This window comes from Pecten maximus, chromosome 9 (assembly GCF_902652985.1).
Source record: "Pecten maximus chromosome 9, xPecMax1.1, whole genome shotgun sequence".
NCBI classification, from domain to species: Eukaryota; Metazoa; Mollusca; class Bivalvia; order Pectinida; family Pectinidae; genus Pecten; species Pecten maximus.
In genome coordinates, this window is record NC_047023.1 from 36,378,221 (window position 1) to 36,402,638 (window position 24,418).

The 24,418-nt window shown below is 35.4% G+C and overlaps 1 protein-coding gene across 1 annotated transcript; it reads left to right on the forward strand.

Annotated features, from left to right (window-relative positions):
* On the forward strand, positions 1-22,659 carry LOC117334514. The gene is made up of 24 exons (XM_033894192.1): positions 1-137; positions 2,624-2,722; positions 3,112-3,195; positions 6,234-6,351; positions 6,636-6,780; positions 7,271-7,337; positions 7,726-7,831; positions 8,358-8,455; positions 9,392-9,518; positions 10,157-10,288; positions 10,739-11,008; positions 11,119-11,322; positions 11,485-11,628; positions 11,765-11,874; positions 13,396-13,523; positions 14,489-14,616; positions 14,988-15,120; positions 15,379-15,497; positions 15,618-15,761; positions 16,184-16,363; positions 16,771-16,927; positions 18,547-18,665; positions 19,946-20,059; positions 20,789-22,659. The coding sequence occupies exons 1-24, from the start codon at positions 72-74 to the stop codon at positions 20,923-20,925; spliced, it is 3,129 nt and encodes a 1,042-aa protein (XP_033750083.1). The 5' UTR covers positions 1-71; the 3' UTR covers positions 20,926-22,659.
* Positions 22,660-24,418: the final 1,759 nt, after the last annotated feature.

Below are 24,418 nucleotides of genomic sequence, written 5' to 3' on the forward strand. Positions count from 1 at the left end.
GGCTTCCCACGGCTGTAAGTACGTCATTTTATAGACAAGCTCTACATTTGAGGAAAGCAGTCACCACAACGATGGTCATCTTAACACTGACCACCACGATGGTCATCATAACAGTGACCATTGGAATACAGACAGAGGTAGGTATATTTTGTATAGTAATAAAACTTCTGGTGTAGATCTATAGAAAGATTATGTAGTTAACAAGTATTTAAACATAACAAAAGCCAGAATTCAAACAGGATCTGACGTTGTTAAAATGTATCACCAATATATTAGTCAGATAATTCATTATCACTACCGTAATGATACACATTTACTTTCTTGAATTTATTTGATGCTATTTTAATTCAAATGGTCACTTTTCATGTTTACAAAAAAGACAAAAAAATATATTATTGGAAATAAATGTATATATTATTATCGTACATAATACTCCAATATACAGAGGACAATTCTTATCATTGTCATCAGTTTTTATATACGCTGTCCTCCGACGCTTTTATATGACGTCATTCCCTGGCCCATTGATGTCTGTAGCGGTGATATATCACATATAGCGGTAGAGCTGAGCGTCACAGAGGAAATCCTGTCGACGTAACACTGCTGTCCTTCCCTTCGAATACTTTGTAAACTGTACCTGATGAACTTCTCGTGTAAAGTTTTATATACATGTATTTGTTAATGAGAGTATCAGTTATATGTATACTATAACTTACTCTCAGTCCTTTGATAGGTGGATGTAGTGTGTTGAACTCATACGCTCATTAACCAGTAGTGGTAGGCGTCCTCGTTTAAACGAGCACTTAATTCGTCAAGTTTTATTCTGTCCACTTTTATTTGTAGGCTATGTGTTTTAATCAATTTTCTTACAAATGTCCACCCTCCAAAGAGTTCAGCTTCTCTTTTCATATCTGAAATTTAGAGTGAATATACAATCATTTTATTGTAACTGTCGGTGTTATGAACGATCATTACATTGTAACTCTAGGTGTTATGAACGATCATTTAACTATAACTCTAGGTGTTATGAATTATCATAACATTGTAACTCTAGGTGTTATGGATGGTCATTGTAACTCTAGGTGTTATGAATGATCATTTAACTGTAACTCTCGGTGTTATGAACGGTTTTAATGTAATCCTAGTTTCAATGGACGATCTGTTTGTTGTTGGTGTTTATTCCCTAATGAGTTTAATTTTCTATGCATTTTGTGACGGGTAGTGTATATAGAGGATATTGAATGGTTTCCCGTTTAATATAACATATATTTCAAGAGTATGACAGAATATCGATATTTTCACGAGTGCGAAGCACGAGTGAAAAATATCGAAATATTCTGTCATACGAGTGAAATATGTGTTATATTTAACGGGAAACCATTCAATTTTCTTTTTATTGCATTTCATAAACTTAAAAACAAAATTAAAAACATCGAACAATTAATAGTGTCAAAAAGTGCGGGAATTAGTAATGACGTCATCACTTTGTGACGTTACTCCACGTCAACTTGACGCCATTTTGAAAGGAATTGATCAAGGCAATATTTAAGCGTTGTCTGCTGTTATAGGAGAATCCGTGCATGAATAGCTAACGTCAAGTGAGTATTTTGTCAAAAACTAGTCTGAAAATTTCAGAAATACAGCAAAATAACCAATTTATCTATCTTTGCTTCGATTGGAAAAATCGGCAAGTTTCAACGAGGTGAATACAAAGGTCCGCTCTGATTGGTCAAAAACGGAAAACTTATATTTTCACTGCAAAATCTTATATTTTCACAGCAAAATCTTATATTTTCACTGCTCATCGCTGCAGTGAAAATATAAGTTTTAGTAGTCTGATAAATAGAGGATATTGAATGGTTTTCCGTTTAATATAACATATATTAACGAGTATGACAGAATATCGATATTTTCACGAGTGCGAAGCCAAGTAAAAAATATCGAAATATTCTGTCATACGAGTGAAATATATGTTGTATTTAACGGGAAACTATTCAATTTTCTATTTATTGCATTTCATCAACTTAAAAACAACATTAAAAACATCGAAAAATTAATAGCGTCAAAAAGTGCGGGAATCAGTAATGACGTCATCTCTTAGTGACGTTACTTCACGTCAAATTGATGGCGCCATTCAGAAAGGACTGATCAACGCAATTTAAGAGTTTTCTGCTGTTATAGGAGAATCTATGCATGAATAGCTAACGTCAAGTGAGTATTTTGTCAAAAACTAGTCTGAAAATTTCAGAAATACAGCAAAATAACCAATTTAACTATCTTTGCTTCGATTGGAAAAATCGGCAAGTTTCAACGAGTTGAATACAAAGGTCCGCTCTGATTGGTCAAAAACGGAAAACTTATATTTTCACTGCAAAATCTTATATTTTCACTGCAAAATCTTATATTTTCACTGCTCATCGCTGCAGTGAAAATACAAGTTTTATTAGTTTGATAAATTTCTATATTTCACTGGCAAAAATGCAATAAATTTCTATATTTCACTGGCAAAAATGCAATAAAGACGTTTTCTTTACCCTTTACTAAATATTCTATAAATCAATGTGCATTGAATAATGATGATTTTACAAGGCGCTACATTTAGGCTGTTCTTTTCCTCTTTAAGGATGTCTCCGTGGACAAGGAGATCGACCGTGACCTTGGCTTTGTAATGAACCACGGTCTAATTACTCCAGAATCTCAGCGTATGGTGGACACGGCATTGGTAATCTTTTGATACTTAACACGTTGGAATCTTTCTAATTTAATCCCTTACTCATGTCAATTTTTAGTTATAACATTAACTTCATAAAATAAGACTAATTAACGGTAATGGAAAATAGTATTGCTCTTTGTTAAAAGTTAGAATATTTAATTTTTTGGCTAATTTGATTAACTAATAATAATAATAACAAGAATTTCTATAGAAACTGAAGAATTTTTTTTTAATATATAATTTTATTCTAAGTTTAAACGTATTCCATTGTCTGATAATGTATTAGGTACAAATTAATGAGCTTACATAGAACCCTTTCAATGTTCAGCCTTTCTAATATAACAACGGTTTCAAATTTGACAAAATCCTATTAAGCATTTATACCACACAAAATACAGGAGAAAGATGACGAGGAATGGATTGACGACAACATCGATGAATTGAGGGATGATTTATTAGAGGAAGAATCAGATGAGAATAGAGTAAGTGTTTTTGATACTTTGGTTACAGTTTACACCCACTCATATATGTACCTGTATATTAAGGACGTACCCTTGTACTTCCGGAAAAGCTGGAAACTGTTTCATGTCGACGTATAACACAGGACCGAACTAGCAGCAGACCCACGGCGATTGCGTTTCCGGTTTCATCTTGCTTTAAATTCGAACAATCGGTGTTTTCATCTTGGGGTTGATGTTTTACCCCGTATGATAAGAAACTATCCAATAACTTTGTTAACGTTATTGCCATAAAGGAACTGATGTTTTTGAGTTAACACTTTAGTTAACAAAAAAAGACGATATAAAATTTTGGAAAAAAGATTGAAAAAACAATACATGTTGTACGAAGGCGATATGTTAGAATATTTGCGAAAACACAACCCAAAATATTTTTACAAAAAATTCAGCAAAAGCAAACGTAAAAACTCGCCGCAGATGCCGATAAATCAATTGTTTGATCACTTCCAGGCCATAGCTAACAATGTTGATCGCACTGGTAATTCTCTCGATGATGATGATGTACTTTTAGTTGATTATCCTGTAATATATGAAGATTTAGATTCAGTTATTACCAGAGAAGAAATTGTAACAGCTATCAATAACCTCAAACGTGGGAAGTCGCATGGTAACGACTGTCTGTTAAATGAAGGTTTTATTGACGGTAAGCAAATGTTTCTTCCCATGTTGCAAATTTTGTTCAATAATATTTTAAATTCTGGATGTTTTCCGTCTGAATGGTCAAAAGCTGTAGTGGTACCGGTACATAAGAAAGGTGATCGTTCAGATCCCAATAATTTCCGTGGCATCAGTCTTATAAGTTGTCTTTGCAAATTGTTTACCTCTATTCTAAACAAGAGATTGATGGATATTTGTATAACTTACGATCTTTTAACGGATGCACAATTTGGTTTCCGACCAGGGGTTAGTACTATCGATGCTATATTTGCGTTGCAAACTATAATTACAAAAACGCTTTCAAAGAAAAAAACGCCTTTATTGCTGTTTTGTTGATTTTCGGAAAGCATTCGACTATGTAGACAGAGTAAGCCTGTGGTATAAAATTTCTAAATTGGGTATACGGGGTAATTTCTTAAAAACAGTGAAATCTCTATATAATTCAGTAAAATCATGTGTCTTGCTAAACGGGAAATGCTCAGATTTCTTCTCAAATGAGGTCGGTTTATTTCAAGGGGAAATTTTATCACCATTACTTTTTTCCCTGTTCATTAATGATTTTGAAAACTACTTTATTGAAAACGAGGCCCCAAGTTACGATTTCGGAGAACTGAGTCTCTTTCTCCTGTTGTATGCAGATGATCTTGTACTGATTTCCGAATCAGTCGAGGGATTGCAAAGCCTTTTGGATAATTTAAGGTCTTACTCAGATAAATGGAAAATGACAGTTAATACAGATAAAACAAAAATCGTAGTTTTTCGGAAGGGCGGTAAAGTCAAAGATAACGAAACATGGACATATAACGGTATAAATATCTCAGTGGTAGACCAGTTCTGTTATTTAGGATTTCTTCTTAAGTTTAATAATAAATTTAACTTTATGTCTAAGCATTTAGCCGAACAAGGTCGTAAAGCTCTTTTTGCCCTACGTTCAAAGTGTAATAATTTGAACTTAAATATAAAAACTATGTTGCATTTGTTTGATACTTATATTAGCAGTATTCTTTGCTATGCTTGTGAAGTATGGAGTACTCATAATGCTTTGGAAGTTGAAAAGGTACATTTAGAATTTTGTAAAAACTTACTGGGCGTTAAAAAATCTACCTGTAACGCTATGATTTATATCGAACTTGGGCGACTCCCACTGAAGAATATGCAACTTAATAGAATGTTAAAATTTTGGTTTAAATTGTTGAATTCTGATAATTGTATACTAAGAGAGGCTTACAACTTGCTCTACATGGAAATTGAGAAAGAGAATCCAAAACAGAATTGGCTCTTGCATGTGAAGCACAAATTATTTGAACTTGGATTTGGATATATATGGTTACGCCAGTTACCTTCTGATTTTGTTTATATGCCTATTATAAAAGAAAGAATTAATGACCAGGCCTCTCAGACATTGTTTAACTCATTACATATGTCGAGTAAATGTGATCTATACAAACATATGGTTAATAAAGTAACACTGCAATTCTACCTCACCAAATCATTACCAAGTCATTTGAGAAAAATGATAACAAAATTGAGACTTTCAGCACACAATCTAGCTATAGAATCAGGAAGGTATAGGAATATTCCCAGGTGTTATAGGTATTGCATTAACTGTAATTCTTTAGAAGTTGAGGATGAATTTCATTTTTTACTCGTATGTCAAAAATATTCAACTCTTAGAGGAAAATATATAAAGAAATATTTTTGGAAAAAACCTTCAGTCTTCAAAGTAATAGAATTACTGAACACAAATAGTCTTAAAGAATTGAATTTGCTAGGAAGATTTATCAAAGAAGCTTTTAGTTGCAGAATTGTGTAAATATACTCGGTTTGTGTAGGTGTTGAGTTTTGATGTAACACGTTATTGCATAATAGTGTGCTTATACAATGTTGAACCTCCCGGTGTCCGTCTGTCGTGTTTACCAAATGGTATTATCTGATACTTTTTTTTCCATGTCTCTCTGACTGACTGTTATAAAAGTTCTCCTAGAATCCTTATTCTGTAACAGTGTATTATAATTAGTATCAATTCTGTGATTGGGCGCAGCCCTTGTAAGATTAAGTGGTTACAATGTATTTTTTTTTTTTTTGCTGATGTTGCCAGTAGACAATATGGTTGATTAATATTCCTCATAATATAGTACATATGTCGGTTAATCGGTTTCCGTATTTAATTATAATAAGTCAATTACGTTTTGTAATTTTATTATAATACATGTTGTATTCATATATATATATATATACATATATAAATACATGTAAATTAATTTATGTACTGATGGGTCATAGACCTAAAGTCAATAAATGAATTGAATTGAATTGAACATTCAAATTGTTTTATTCATAAAAAGGATGAGGCGGAGGAGGGGACATATAGGCGGTCCCGTGTCAAGAGATTTCTCCTGAACAAGCCCAGTAAATTATGGCCCAAATGTGTGATACCCTACACCTTGGATATGACCACGCTAAGTAGGCCCTCTTTTGTGTGAACTCTAACCCTAAATATGTATACTCATAAAAATATAAAAATATTTTATAACTTCACTGATACTTTAAAATTCAGTCTAAATGTCTTTGTCTAAATGTCCTACTTAATTCACTTCCCATAGCTTACATATATACAATCAATGTACTCTAACAATAACGAAACATTTAATAGTGATCACATTTGATTACATCTATTTCTGTGAGTGCTATGCTTTTTTTTATTTAAAAGACTCCGAAAGATATATCTGTATTTATATTCATTATAGTACCTGAAAAGGTCGGTGAAATCCACTCAGCCATGGCGATGTATGAATACTGGACTGGTTTCCGGTTTGTTCCCTGGACCGCAACCACAGGCCAGGACCTCGGTTTGGGCCATGACAACCATCTCAACTTCGGTAAACATTCAGGGTAAATCAATTTTTATCTGTCGATATAACCCCCCACCCACACACACACTACCCCGTTGATATGATATTATAAGTCATTTCTTAATAAGCCATTCAGTGAAACATTTAATATATGGATCATCGAGAATGATTCTACAAAATAAGAAAGTGAAGTAGAAGATTAAGCCATAGTGTGATAATTGGAAGTATAGGGTGTACTTGGTCAAATGTGTTCTATCATGTTACATGTACCTCTAATCACGGATACATGAAACAAATACCGATTTAACAGACTACTTCCGGTAAATATCTTAATTCCTAAAGATATCGGATGCAACATACTAATTGTCCCATGTAAAATTGAATAACACACGATAAATGCCGTTAAATGATTTCACAGTTGCTACAGTTTAGGAGAAGTCAGTAATGAAATAAACTTCTGTATTCATATTGAACTCCAATCAGGGATCAAATCGACCTATTATCAAATATCAATTTATTTTCTCCGTTAGATGCTGGTCACATGTTGGCATGCTGTCGACAGGGGCACGAGGTCAGAACATCTCTTGCTGCCAAGGGGTAGGCATGTATTGTAAAAGACGCTCATCATCCTGGAACACATGGTCATATAAACCCTTGTTATCAATGATCACACGCAAATCTGTATTTTGTTTTGCGCTCGTTTTTATTGAATTTTATTGAAATTATATCAGACTGGTCCCTATACATGACACGATGGGTAATATGAAACACCAGGAAGTAAAATAGATATTGATTATATAAAATACAGCTTAAATTGTTTTTTAGTTCAAAGATTATTGAGTGTTAAACATATGTGACTTTCGTTTTTGCTAGAAGTATTCTATGCCTCAATACACAACACTGGATTTATAATATCAATCAAGTTTCTCTGTGGTAATACAAAGACGGTTGATAGAAGTAAACATATGTATGCTGTAATTTACAGAAAACTTGTATACACGAGATTGGACACGCACTTGGCTTCAGTCACGAACAGCAGAATCCTTACAGAGATGATTACGTCCGGATTAACTACGAGAACATCAAACCAGGTAGACTTTCGCTTTCATTTAAAGTGACACGTTCTCGAAATCAACAGTACCATACTTTCGAATATAGAACATTTTAAGTAAGAAAAAGACAGCTTGCTCGTTGTAACATGATTTATATCTGTATTATCATGAAGGAAATAGTGGCGTAGGAAGTCTTCAAAAAGGGGGGGGGGGGGGGGGGGGGGGGGCATATTTAAAAAAAAAAAAAAAATGTTTGCCCCCCCCCCAGTGTAAAAAGTGGGCAATTGCCCCTCCCCCACTCCTGCCCTCTCCCGCGCTTCCTACGCCACTGGGAAATCATTTCTGAATGTTTCGTACCCATTATATTTTCAGAAAAGGTATGTGGGTCAATGAATTTAACAGTAAATTTTGATTATGAGCCATCCATGTTCGCCGATGTAAAATTCTTCTATCTTGATATAATATTCTATGTTCATTTGAACGATTTGGTTCACTTCATTTTCTTAAGTTCAATCGCTTGTCACTTTATTAAAGGTATCTAATGAATTTTTGTAACGCCTTTCAGATAAATGGTACGCCTTCCACAAATTGAAAGTTCACAGCAAGAGGACGCTTTTCCCATGGAGATATGATTACACATCTGTTATGCATTACGGTTTTAAGGTGAGTGTCTGCACCACAACTGGAAATGACTTTCCGAAGTATGTTATTTACTATTTCATACAAGGAAATGCAGTATAGAAAAGTTAAATTTAGCACGAAAATTGAAGTAGAGGTAGGTCCGGCTGGGACAACCGCGAAATATAAATATCGCGAGATTAAACAATTATACAGTATGTGGAATTCCTTCTTTGGTGCTGATAGATAATGTCACATTTGTCTATAGCGGGCTGAAGGTAGCAGCTGATTCGTTATTCGAATCTCCAATAATTAATTGTAAGAAATATTCCAATTGAACATACATTGTATGTAACTGAATTTCCAACCCGCTGCTGCAGTGGATTCGTTATTTGAATACAAGCATCAAATGTCAATACAAAGAAATATCAATTAAACATAAAGAACTGAATCCCCAATCCGCTACTGGCGGCGGTTTTGACGAATCCACTGCTAACTGCAGCCCGCTTTTATCTATACACTCCGTATATTAATGTATATAGAGGATATCTAACAGTGTCTTCAGTAATACCAAATATATTTCACGAGTGGGGCTAATATTTTGATATTTTTCACGAGTGCGCAGCACGAGTGAAAAATATCAAAATATTAGCCGCACGAGTGAAATATATTTGGTTTTACTGAAGACACTGTTAGATATTCTGTTTATTACATTTTTTATCAACGAAAATCCTACCCCGTATGCTAACTAGGACTACAGCGATAATTTGAAAACAAAAAAAGTAGTTTCCCCTGTCCAGGTGCTGACATATATGTCGGGCTTTCTGATTGGTCAATTATTTTGGTATTTTCTAATCATTAATTTGATTGGTCAAATCAGCAAAAGTGATATTTTTCACTAGTGAAAAATATCACTTTTATAGAATGAATAATTTTTGATATTTCACTGGTAAAAATGTAATAAATAGTGATATTTTACAGGCTTTCAACAAGAACGGGCGTCCCGTGATTACAATGTTGGATCCTCACATGAAGTATTTAGTAGGAGAAAAAGACTCTGAGTTCTATTACTTTCTGAGGGAAGCTGAGCATGTGTACAGGTGTACAGGTAGGGATGGATGTCACAGGTAGGATAGGGGAATATACTTATTGGGTTCAGTTAGATAAATCATGTGTGGATGTTTACTGGTTGAAAATAAAGTCAAGGGCACGGATAAGAAGCTAGAAAAAACGCTGTAGAGAGAAAAAGACTGTAGAAGTATCAAATGTTAGAGCACCAAAGTAGAAACAGCCGGCATGAGTACACAAGTAAAGACACTTGTACGACTGGGAAAGTGTGACAAAGTTACACATCTGTAGGTAAACCACTTTCAAATGTGTACATGAAAGATGGTCAGATGCACAGGATAGTCATGGTGTAAAACATAATCGTACTGGTACTAGTGCAAGAACGGTATATTACAACAAGATATTCAAATAAAGCTTTTAATAAGATAGTTATGAGAACGGGGTAAATAAAGATGTTAGATAGATGTATGTTATACTGTGTCCCGTAACTGTCCCATCTAAGGTATATATAAATGTATTGAGATAGTTTCGAGCTAAGTCAGTATAACGGCGCCACCACTGTCTTGAGTATCTTAATATCCGCATTAATCGCCAGAAATGTAACGTGGATAAGATAGATGGGTAGTGATTGCTTTCAGAAATGTAATAATACTTTGTGACCGTTTGTGTTTTTGTCAGATGAAAAATGTCCAGACTTTAACGCGACTTGTGCCTTTGACGGGTACTTGACCTACAGGAAGGGTCGTTGCGAATGTCGCTGTATCGCCGGACTAGATCCCGCCACCAACTGTACGAGTATCGAAGGAGTTGGTACGCAATTCCTCCCTTCAACTCTATTTCTCTATCCTTCGTATTCCCCATCGTCTTATCTCGACCAAACAACTCCTTCGCTCGCCAATTTCATTTTAACTTCAAATTCAGAACGATGCAAATACCACCAAATCATCACTACTGTATATGTTGCTCATTCCATCACGACTAATCTATCGTTTCCTTGCTATCCAGTTCTTTACTTACATATGTATATCGTCTTACCATGTAAAACACGATCTTTGGTTCAAGTTGTTCAGAAGACATTATATTGGTAGATGAAGAAACATATTAATAAAATACTTCTTCTGTAAATCATAGAACAATTGATAAAGGTAAGGGTTACTTCAGATTTATATATAAGGATTACTTTACATGTATAAGGATTACTTTACATGCATATTTTGCTGAAAAATAAAGAAACTTTTAAACCGGTTTTTTAACATCAAGCCAGCACAAAAGAAAAGGTCCATTGGCCGACAGGAGGCTTCGCAATCCTCAAGGTGAAAGACGTGTCCTGTCCTGATGGTTCTGAAGTCGGCTCCGTCACCCATTTCGGACAAGGAAAACGATCCCCTGACTACAACGTGGCCGGAAGTGTGACGTCGAAAGCTACCAAACTCGTATTCTGTACTTTTAAATCCACGAGGTCTGAACATTCAATCAAGTGGCCACCAGGAGAATACTGCGTGTCTCGAGTTGGAGGAACATGTCCAGAAGGTAATGAGACTGGAATAAAATTGATTGTTTAGTTAGGGACTCTTCAGCTGATATGACGGTGGAACATTATTATATCCAACTCATATATTTGTTTTATTAATTTCTTGTAGGGTTTACGAATGGGTTCTTACAATACGCAGACGCAAGACCTCCCGTCACTTCCGGGACAATACCTGACGGCAACTTTATAAAAAATACAAAGTTGGAGTTCTGCTGCAGAAGTGATGGAAACAGAAATAGCCCAATTGAACTTCCGGTTTCACAGCCATTGATTCTATGGAAGCGGAATAAAAAGAATTGTCAAAAAGTGAAAGGTATCCGATATTCGCAAAACATACTGTAAAGCAAGTCTTAATTCATCCTTGATGACATGAACATTTATTTCCTATTAAAAAAAAAAAAAAAATACAAAATGGATCTTAAACACATAAAGCATCTTACAGATTAGAATCTTCTGAACATTATGATGTTTTCAGGCGCTGTGAGTTTTCCTCAGTATTTTGAATTTGCTAATCAGCCGGGTAAACGAATTGCCAAGATAAACAGACCTTTGCCTCAACATAAGAGAAGACAAAGAAGAGTGATGCTTCACTTGTGTCTTTATAGACCAGTACAAACAGGTAAATATGTGTGTCTTTATAGACCAGTATAAACAGGTAAATATGTTATACTTCATGTGTGTCTTTATTTGAAAATAGGTAAATATATGTGAAATAAGTTTGTAATATAACAATAAATTTGCAAATCTATATCAAGGTTGTGGCGGTATTATCCACCTGACGAAATCTGACGCCATTAAGGAACTGACGTCACCCGGCTACCCTGCCCCCTACCGGCCTCTCTCTGTGTGTACCTGGGTAATACAGGTATGTCAACAATAAAAACGCAACCATTTCAACTAAAAATACTGTTGTTAATCTAGTATCGTCACGTGGACTAAACATAAAATGTCCTATCTCGGTTATTATGTCCTATACATGTATGGTGTTTTTTAGTGTCTTACATGAATACAGAAACCTAGGGACTAATCCTTAATAATCAACATACAGATACATCACACATGATTCAGCTGAACAACTCTATACCAAATATGGATATCCCATTGTATTTTATATCGATTTTGGAGTTAACGTGTGCTTTTAGGATGAGAAAAATTTCCCTTCCAAATGCACAGGAATTGATGACACATTGCTAATGTAATCTTCTCTTACCCCCAGATACACAGGTAATGATGACGTACTAATGACAGTATCGCTGAGTGGTGTTCTCCATTTGCACAGGAATTAATGACGTATTGATATGTGTCAATCACTGATATTAGCTTCTTTACTCAAAATACACCAAAACCGATGACCTACTGATAACTGTGCCATACACAGATATTCTCCTCTCTCTTATTACACAGGAATTGATGACGTATTGATATGTGTCACTCACTGATATCAGCTTCTTTACTCAAAATAGACGAAACTGATGACTACTGATAACTGTGTAATTTACTTGTTTTCTATTATCTTTAAATACTGTAAAAGTGAAAATGTTCGCGGCGTGGAAATTTTCGCTTATTTCGCGACAATCAAATATTCGCCAAATTATCCACACGCGAACATAATAACACGTGAAAATATTGACACGCGAATATTTCCACCAAATAAACTAAATAAAATCCAAGACGCAAGTTCCTAGTGGTATACCATATTCATTCAAGCGTCATATCGCCCGTGATGTGTAACGTTGTCATGGTCAGCCAAGAGACATGCATGGATATAAACTAATTTAAGTAATGTGTACACTGATAGTATTTTATCTAATTCAATGTTTATTTATCATTAAAAAAATTTCATTTCTTGATAACCATGATGGTTACTTAACGTACATGCCCACTGACATCGCAGCGCAAAAATATATTTTCATCACGAGTGACAGCGCGAAAATATCCACACCGCGAACAGTTTGGAGGCTGACTAAGCGAAAATTTCAACGCGCGAAAATATCCACTTTTACAGTACATAGGAATTGATGACGAATAACTGTATCACTCAATGATGTTATCTTTTACAGTACACAGGAATTGATGACGAGTAACTGTATCACTCAATGATGTTATCTTTTACAGTACACAGGAATTGATGACGTATAACTGTATCACTCAATGATGTTATCTTTTACAGTACACAGGAATTGATGACGAGTAACTGTATCACTCAATGATGTTATCTTTTACAGTACACAGGAATTGATGACGAGTAACTGTATCACTCAATGATGTTATCTTTTACAGTACACAGGAATTGATGACGTATAACTGTATCACTCAATGATGTTATCTTTTACAGTACACAGGAATTGATGACGTATAACTATAACTCAATGATGTTATCTTTCAGAGTCCTCCTAATACAACAATGTTGTTAAGATTTTCCGAATTTGAAATTCCGGCGTCAACTGACGATCCATCTGTTTGTGAGGATAAAGTGGAGATTCGCTCATTTCTGCCGGGACAACCCGGCATATCGTAGGTTTATATTAAACTTCTATTATCAAAACGTCCGTCACAAATATTAAATAATTTGGCAAAAGGTTCTTGTTGACTGGGAACATTTAAGAACATAATGCCGACAATGTTCACCCTTTCACCAGTTACTTGGCAGGAAACATGACGTGTACATAACATAACTGGGCAAAATCTCTCGCACTCAATTACACTTAATGTTATACTACATTTTTGACACGCCGTTAGTTACTACATATGCGTTCAAGATTTTTGGCCGGTTTATGATGCGAGGCGTAGGCCTTGGTCCTAGTGTCAGCCTTTCACAGGAAGGGTTAGTCGGTCCTTATGCTAGTGTCAGCCATTCACATGAAGGGTTAGTCGGTCCTTATGCTAGTGTCAGCCATTCACAGGAAGGGTTAGTCGGTCCTTATGCTAGTGTCAGCCATTCACATGAAGGGTTAGTCGGTCCTTATGCTAGTGTCAGCCTTTCACAGGAAGGGTTAGTCGGTCCTTATGCTAGTGTCAGCCATTCACATGAAGGGTTAGTCGGTCCTTATGCTAGTGTCAGCCATTCACAGGAAGGATTAGTACTATGTTAATGTCGGTAAATCACTACCGGTCCCTGTGAGGTGGTGAGTATTATTGTTCTCGGAACAGGCTAGTGTACTTTGCTGTGAATATTGGATGATAAGAACATTGTTCCCGTGTTCGTAAACCAACTAAAGACACTGTTCCCGTGTCGCCCAACGGCACCAGGATGACATATGTCAGCTATTTGAATATTTATTTCTTAGTTTTTGCCCAAACCTACACTTTTTTCATGTTTGGTAGTTTTGGTAGTAAGCACTATATTCGATCAATGTTAGATGCGCTATTGATTAAACAGCTTTAACAATGCCATACTAAAATCCTGAGATATCGGAGACTAACATAACAATATATACTGTGGATTAATGAATTATTACCTTTCAATCATGGCCTAAAAGGTACTGTGGCAGCGGATTCCGGCAGTCGGTCGTGTCACAGTCGAACATTATGTCTGTGATCCTACGATCAAAGACCTCACAGAAAGGGAATCGTCACTTCCGGGCTAGCGTATCCCTGGCACCCCAAGGTATAAACAATAGTTGATTTTAAAGCTAAAAGAACGAGGAATAAATTGGTACAGGTGTTATCATATGGAATTTGGCTGAGGGTCTATCTGGGAGAATTTCTCATACAATCGTGATCAGTTGCCAATAAATGCGATGATTTAACTTCCAGTAACAAAAAGGCAACTATATATGGATTCAATTAAAGAGTGCAAAACATCGAAACTTACGGTTAAATATAGAATATAAAATTCATTTGCATGTCTGTATAATATGCTGTGCAAATTCCTTGAAATGCATAGCATAAAATATAACGCCACAATTTTGCTAAGTCGCTCAAATTGAGATCAATGAAAGAATAACTATGTTCCTTATATATCCCTCTTTACGACAGACGACGCTTTGTGCTACCTTCCTAGCGATAATGGCTGGACATACAGAGGAGACGTCAACTTCACGCACGACCTACAGAGTTGTCTACCCTGGCGTGACGTTACCCACTGTCGTCATCACGATTTTGCGGAGAGGTAATACGTATAATCCTAAAGTGATAATGATATTCACGATAGGTGGTTAATGTGAAATTACGATGAAATGTAAGTAAATTTCAGTATTTGACATGGCCGTATCTTAGCAACTGTTCAAACTTGAATTATCCCCTTTCTTCATTACTATTTTTGTTTTCCTTCCATGTTTACCGTTTGTACCTTTGTGATATTCCAGAGCTCCTTTAACTGTTATACCATATATTGTTATAACTGTTGTACTCTGTTTTCCCGTTTAAGTGACCGTTTTGCTGGCCTAGACGGTAACAAATGCCGGAGTCCAGGACTAGGTACTAGACCCTGGTGTTACACGCATGCTGATGATTGCAGGCGAGACTACTGTGACGTATGTGGTATCGGTAAGCTATTACGTCATTAACTTCTGTGTCACGTCTCTATTTAACACAAACTAGACATTCTGTCTAACAAGTTTAACAGTACGTTTGCATTATACAGCGAATATGTCATTTTTCTTTCAGGTGGATGCTTTGATATCCTTGACGATTGCATGTCTTCCGTAGCAGCCGATTCGGCATACTGCACTCTTGGCCGTCATATACAGGAAGGGGTTGTCGGATGCGCACGCACATGTGGTCTATGTGATACTCAAAGCAGGACCCCAGGTAAGGAAGTATGACGCCCAAAATCCACAGATTGTGCAAATATCATGAATAATGTGAATGGCATCTTTAGATATATTTTAGAAAAAACTTATAGAAGTTATAGAAAATAAAGCACCATAAGCTTTTCTGTTCTTCCTTAGTGTTGTATGGACAGAAAAAAGGACAGTCAGAAAGTCAGTAAAACCACATAATTTCTACACAAATGTCAATATCAGTAGGAGAGAAGACCACCTAAGCATCATATTGATATGAATATGATCATTTTGGATATTGAAAGACCGAAAAATAATACGTAACTTGTACTGCTATTCGTAAGGAACTAGAAGCAGCAAGTAAGGTTGTGTCGGAGAATGTAAAACGAGCAGAGTTTATCAATCATCTAACTGACGTATTTGAAATAACCCTTCACTGTTATTTTATAGTTACTTCCATGCGATGTAGTAGTCCAACACTTCCTGTCGACGGAGAGTTTCTGGATCAAATAAAAGAGTTCTATCTTGTTGGAGAGAACGTCCACATCCGCTGTGTTAGTGGTGGTAATATCCGGAGGCTGACTTGTCTGACAGACGGCACATGGGCGGGGGAAGGTCGAGTCTGTCAAGGTATGACAAACCTTAGCCAATTAATAATTTGATAATTTGTTTTCTACTTTGAAGACACAAGTAATGATAATTTTCCTTCTTCAAGTAATCCATATATTCAATTAATCTCTGTTATGCAAATATTGTATTAGCAGTCATTGAATTATACAGTTTAATAACTAAACACGAAGCATACATTCTTTAGATGAACAATAAATTGGCTGTTTGCAATTAAGAAATGTGTCTTCGATTGTACGTTTATAAAGATTTTCCAAAGGGAACTACATTTATCTAACATATTAAGCATCCCAGTGTGTTGTGTGTCATTTTATGATATCTGAATATAATCGCTGTGACATAAGGATGGTCGCTATTGCTTGGCTAATAAAATAGCAAAACAAGTTTACATTCCTGACATAATGTGGCAGTTTGTCCTGATGACTGGAGCATACTGGGGGACTATTGCTACAAGCACTTTCCAGACCTAGTCAAAGAAGCGAAAGCTACCAGGCGATGTCAAAGCGAGGGTGGTCAGCTTGTCATGACAAAAACAACATATGAGCATAACTTCATTTTGAATATGTTGTAAGTAAAAAAATACATTTTATCATAGGTACATAATCTATGATATGATATGCATTATTATTCTTCACTGTAACATACCAGTTGATATTTTCAGCTAAATATATTCAAGAATGAAAAGTAAATTAGGAAGACCCTTTCTTGACAAAATTAGTGTTTGATGTCATGACATATCCTTTCTAAAATTGTCATTGGCATTCTTAACTTAAATAGAACAAAAATGTGCAATACTGTTCATTGTTTTGATATCAAACCTATTACTATTTATCATATGACTACCGTTATATACGGTGTCATAAACCCATTACGTAAATTTTCTTTATGACACTAGTGTAATAACACCTTTCGCTATCCTACGTACGATGATTGGCTGGTTCCGTGAGAACTGTATTCATACGCGTGGGAACGACCTACTTCTTTTTACTACGACTCGTAAAAATGGCGACTTGTGATTGTAAACTTTGAAAAAAAATCAACTGAACGACAAATCGGTCTATTAGTATTAACAGAACATGTTGTACAATCAAAGATAAAATCCTAGATGTACACAGCCAAAGTTTTTTTAATTATATTTATACTATAAGATGTTAATTAGGCCTAGCAAACATCTATTTTATGACCCCTAGTAACATATTTTAACTCCGATAGAAAATTGCGGTTGCGTTGTCCGATGAGACATATCTAGTCTAGATTCTTTTCAAATAAACAAATAATAACATTATTTAATAAAATCCTCATGAAAAACGGCAATGTAGTTTGTTACAACTTGCCTTCAACGGTTGCTCAGAATAACATGCTGACACTGTCGTCGACAAACACGTGTAATGTCAACACAAACAACACTGCTAACAAATCGGCATCCGACGTCGCTTTTCACGGCAGTCTGAACACAATGTTCAGTGGGAATATTCACGGTGGAACATTTCACATCTCCATAAACTCCCGCGAGGACGAGGATAAACACAAAGCGGTGAAAAGGCGCCGTACAATGGTTCTGTACGACAGCGACAGCGAATAGACATTTGTACAACGAAGCCTCCATTATCGCGCCAAGTGACGTCACGGCTTCGTCACATCAAAAACAGTCGCTCATGTACTTTCAAACTAAAATATTTTCGTCATTGTTCAAACACCAAGGACAATTTATCTATTATAGATTAAATGAAAAAATGCTGAAATTTTGTTTTGAGACGTGTATTTACTAAAATGAATCCTTTTCAAGAGTCAGTTGTGTTAGAACTATTTCTTCTCTCGTCGGTATAATTGACCTACTTCGAAGGTTCGGGTGATTTGGTTGAGATGTGGCGATTCAAGGCAAAAGAGAGAATCAGTTTTTGATGGGGAACGATGAAAAAAAACGTCATATGATCAAAAGAATCTGTCATGAGTTTCCCTTCATATTAGATTTATGATACTCGTTTAGAATTTTTTTATTTTTGCTCGCCAGAGGCTCGCAAAAATAAAAAATTCAAAACTCGTATTATAAATCTAATATGAAGGGAAACTCATGACAGATCCTCTATATAAGAAACCATATATTCACACCTAAATTATTTTGTTAGGCTGTGCTGACAATTTAGGAAGTTGTTTTATATGAATATAGTATTGTTTCCCCCCGACAGACTAAGCAATCCTTCGGATATCTGGTTGGGGCTAAGTGACAAGAAGTCTGAGGGAACGCTGTTGTGGACCGACGGTACACCACTGGACCACGACCAATCAGGCTTGTACTGGAATAAAGGTAAGCTTGGATCACGACCAATCAGGCTTGTACTGGAATAAAAGTAAGGTTTGATCACAATCAATCGGGCTTGTACTGGAATAAAGGTAAGCTTGGATCACGATCAATCGGGCTTGTACGGGTAAGCTTGGATCACGATCAATCGGACTTGTACGGGTAAGCTTTGATCACAATCAATCAGGCTTGTACTGGAATAAAAGTAAGCTTGGATCACGATCAATCGGGCTTGTACGGGTAAGCTTGGATCACGATCAATCAGTCTTGTACTGGAAATAAAGTAAACTTGGATCACGATCAATAAGTCTTGTACTGGAATATAGGTAAGCTTGGATCACGATCAATCGGGCTTGTACTGGAATATAGGTAAGCTTGGAACACGATCAATCGGCTTGTATTGGGATACAGGTAAGCTTGGATCACGATCAATCAGGCTTGTACTGGAGTAAAGGTAAGCTTGGATCACGATCAATAAGGCTTGTGTTGGAATATAGGTAAGCTTGGATCACGATCAATCGGGCTTGTACTGGAATATAGGTAAGCTTGGATCACGATCAATCGGGCTTGTACTGGAATATATGTAAGCTTGGAACACGATCAATCGGGATTGTACTGGAAAAAAGTAAGCTTGGACCACGATCAATCGGCTTGTATTGGGATACAGGTAAGCTTGGATCACGATCAATCAGGCTTGTACTGGAGTAAAGGTAAGCTTGGATCACGATCAATCGGGCTTGTACTGGAATATAGGTAAGCTTGGATCACGATCAATCGGGCTTGTACTGGAATATAGGTAAGCTTGGATCACAATCAATTGGGCTTGTACTGGAATATAGGTAAGCTTGGATCACGATCAATCGGGCTTGTACTGGAATATAGGTAAGCTTGGATCACGATCAATCGGGCTTGTACTGGAATATAGGTAAGCTTGGATCACAATCAATTGGGCTTGTACTGGAATATAGGTTTAAGTAATTGTATCAGTCCGTGTTCTGTTTTATCATTTCGAAGTAGTTGGTAAAATGAATGGAGAATGTCTGTTTTATCTACATATTGAGGAATGATATGTCGCAATTATACCTAGGAAAATGCATTTCAGATGATGTTGATAAAAAACACTTTTGACACTTTTGCTATACAACAAATCTTATAATTTCACCATTCTTTCACAATATATCCTTATGCAGCGATGTAGTAAACGAGACATATTTTGCTTGAACATTTGTATAGGACATTAACCACACTGTCAAACATAATTCAATTAGCATTTATTTCTTTTACAGGCAAAGTGTCAAACAAAGAGAAAAAAGATTGCGCCAAAATGAACAAGAATGGCAATTTGATCATGAAAAGATGTTCTGTAAAAGAAACTTACGTTTGTCAAATTCCTTTAACCTGTGAGTATATAAGATTATATCAATTTTACTAACTAGTTCATTTATTTACGTTGATAAACGTTCTAACGAACTATTCCAGAGTCCTAATTTTCCTCCTTCACATTTATTTATTCCACCGTATTGTTTTTCATATTTTCAATTTAATTTACCAAGAACCGTTTTTGAACTATTTCAACTCATAAGTCGAAAAACACAGACATTCAATTATGGACAAATTGCGTGATTTGATTGTGGATAAACGAGGTAAAAATTCTGAAATAATCAGAAGTACCATGTGAGAGAATGAATCTTCGCAGTAAGAGCGAGTAGTTGACCTGATCGACCTGAACAGTTTTCATGTGTAGTGATGTTTCACTGGTAGGAAACCCTAGATAGGTTAACTATTGTTGAAGAGTATACGATTCAAACAGGTCATTGAATAGCGAATCAAATGTGACATGCCTTTGGTGTACGAAAGGCTGATATACGACCTGAAATATATCTGTGAAACTCAGCATGCTTAGATATACACTGTATGCTGGTCACTGTAAAAGAGCATCTAGAAATGTGGAGTGAACAATGTGTAAGGGATTTATTTTCCATTGACGGTTTTAAAGGTAAAAACTGAATGTTCATATGCGTGTTTATATACAAGAAATTTCATTTTAAGTCAATTTCCTCCTGTTAGAGTTATAAGACTATAATGAAGGTGTGAGACTATAAATATATATTTCTTGTATCTCTTTACAGTTCCGCCACAGTGTAATGATGAGCGCCCTGACTGTGGAAGTCTTTTGACAGACCAACCTGAATTTTGTACCAATTTTCGTGGATATGCCGTGCGATCCTGTGCCGCCACCTGTGGGTTTTGTGAGACGTCACCGTAGAGAGTTTATATGTAATCTGTCCGAGTGTCTGTGATAGCAGGGATCTGAAATCGATTTTTTAGGGAAGATCGCAAAATGATGCATAATGAAAAGAATGCTTAAGGAATACAGTAAAAATAGGAGCATTTCTATTTTTTGGGTAACATTATCGGAGTCGAATAACCGAAAAAAAAACGACTTTTACAACGATCTTTGTTAACACGATCGTAGAGAAAATGGTTTTGGTTTTAGAATTTTTACCCCAATAAACGAAAAACCCTATTAAACGTTACCCGATTAAGTGGAATGTACTGTATAAAGTATGTATACATTCAGTAAGGCCCTAGAAGCGTGTCCTTTCTTCGTGCAAATATCATGTTATTAACATGTGTAAATACAGCTATCACATTAATTTTAATCACAAACCTTTTTTTTTATTATTATTTTTATTTTCAGTTTAGATATCATGCATTTTATTGTTTGTATTCATTGCATCACATCGAACTGACATCAAAGAGACTTTCGATAAATATTAGTTAATTAGATTTGAAGGAAAACAACGACACCAGCTATATATTTATCATTGCCACGTCACAAAGGAATATAATTTAAAGGCAGAACAGGAAAATGTTTCTCAGCGTGAACTAGTTCACAAATATGATTTTCCATTATTTTACTAAATTGATTATTATAGCTCAGTGACAACGTCAAATAATGTTAATTCATCCTTCATGTGTAATTACTTTATAACATCTGGGTATACTTTTTATTGTGTTTACTTTTATGTGTACTTATACATTATATGTTGTACATTATCGGACAACATTAAGACATATGTATTGTAATTAATCCAGCATTTCTATAAATTGATAAACACAATATTTGTATTACTGTATGTACAAACCAAGTGTTAAGCCAGAAACTACCAATCTGTCGTAACTGTTTCTAATCTATATTGCCCACATCTATCAATGTATCAATGTATAAACATTACGATTTACCGGACTGTTCATTACTGAAACACTAGTTGTAGGATGGTGTTGAGGTCAGAGTTGTGATTTGGTTCATGATACCGTGAGTTCGATGCTAGGTGATTTAGTGCCACAGAAAGTGCTTTTATATGTCTCATTGTTATTTACTTGTAAGTCAATGTATAAAATCTATATAATGTTTTGTTTAATTACATGTATGGTATTATGTACATGTAAATAATGTTTTGTTTAATTGCTTGTATGTCATTATGTCGGTAGAACACATGCAAGACCATTCTACTGTAAACGTTCTGATTTGGTGCATTCATTGTTTCATATTCCTAAAGGACAAAAGTAATGACGAATGAGCCTTTTCACATAATTTGCAGTAGACTTAGCAGGCAAAAGCATCATTGGCTAAATCAAAATTTAGCGTAATGTTTTTAGAGCAAAAATGTTTCCAAACAATAGCGCGTTTGCAGAATGTACTTTCAATTCACAATTGAACACTATACTTTTTTCTGATCTTTGTTTTACTGGACGTGTTGGTAATTACGTGTACAATGGTCAATAACCCTTAATCGGTCATCATGGGGGCTAATATTTCATCTGAAATAAATCATTTATAATTAAATTTGAAAACGATACACAAGAAAACATTATGTTATTTTAAATTTCAAAATATAGCTTAATTCTATTTATACATGTTCGACTGTACATAACGTGTATTTTGTATAATGAACATTCTCTTAAAAATAATAAAAACATACATTTGTATGAATGCTCATGTCAATTTTCTTCGTTTTTGTTTTAAATTGTTAATATATAATATAAAGAATACTGTTTATTTATATCTAAGTATTTTCCACAGGTTAAACTGAGTTTTGCGCATCTATATTTATCAGTCCCTTATCAGTTAGTCGACAGGCGAACTCGGCGAATATCTCCTGTTCGATACAAATCATTGGAACGGCCTCTCGGACGCGTTAACATCATTTCGCCCACCTTGCATACAGTCGAGACTGTACAAAAATAAACGTGAATTTTTTGTCATGTGACATTCACGTGATATTAATCACTCATGGTTGATCAAATGGAAAGCAGAATGAGACCAAGTGTTTCGGAAGTTAAGCGTCATTGGCTTGATCGACAAGCGTCATTTGATTCTAGGTAAATGGAGTTATGTGATATGACTTTCTCAAAAGAAAGGGAATTAATGGTGCTAGTAAGGGTAGTCATAACGAAGTAAGCACTGTCTGTCTGTCTGTCTGTCACGCAACAGTTGTCCGGATAACTCCTTCTAAAGAACTACTCCGATCTTAACGAAACTTGGTATACATGATCAGTATAACATGAAGTAATGATCCCACATTTGTTTTGTATTGCTGTTGCAATATTATCCATCCTTGTTCGGAATACCGACTAACGATAAGTAGTAAACAATACGTGGTTGATAAAGTGCATATCTACCTGAGAGAAAAGCGGTAGCTTATGCGAAGGGTCTCGTCATATTGTTGTCAGATAATGTTGTTGATCTTCATACCTTTCACACGTGCACGGGAAATGTAAGGCCGAATCTTTGCATCACAGTTATGGTCAAGAAACGTTTTACTCCTATATAACTTTTCAAAATATTTCCATTCTTTTGTCGGGTTGTCCTGTCAGAGAAAACAAGAAGCACAGCTTTTTTTAATTTTAGCAAGCAAATATAAGCAAAGATCCGACAAAAGAATTTGGATGTTGTATCCTTTGTTCTAAAGGCCTAGGGTGTGTTAACTGGTTAGTTTATAAGATTTGACTGCTGTCGACGTGACAAGAACATTACTGAGGGTTTATACGCCGGGGGTATCATATATAAGAACGCACTGGCCATAGATTATAAATATTGAAGATTTATCAAAACAAGGTAAAAACAAAAATTGTTAAAGTATGTTGAATTGAACAGTATGAGGCTGAATATTTTAGAATAAAAATCGGTACTTGGTCAGATATTCCATTTGGTCAAGTCTCGATATACATCATTACAACAAATATATCTTTACAGAAAGTGGACTTTCCCCATTGTTAACTATGAAATATGGATAAAATATCTAATAGTTTATAAATATACTTGCATATCTACGGAAGAGCATTAGGGCCATGAAGCAAAAAAAAATAAATTCATTTTTTCGTGTTAATAACTCGAAATTTCGAGATAATAACTCGAAATTTCGACTTAATAACTCGAAATTTCGAGATGATAACTCGAAATTTCGACTTAATAACTCGAAATTTCGAGATAATAACTCGAAATTTCGAGATAATAACTCGAAATTTCGACTTAATAACTCGAAATTTCGACTTAATAACTCGAAATTTCGAGATAATAACTCGAAATTTCGACTTACTAACTCGAAATTTCGAGATAATAACTCGAAATTTCGACTTAATAACTCGAAATTTCGAGATAATAACTCGAAATTTCGACTTAATAACTCGAAATTTCGACTTAATAACTCGAAATTTCGAGATAATAACTCGAAATTTCGACTTAATAACTCGAA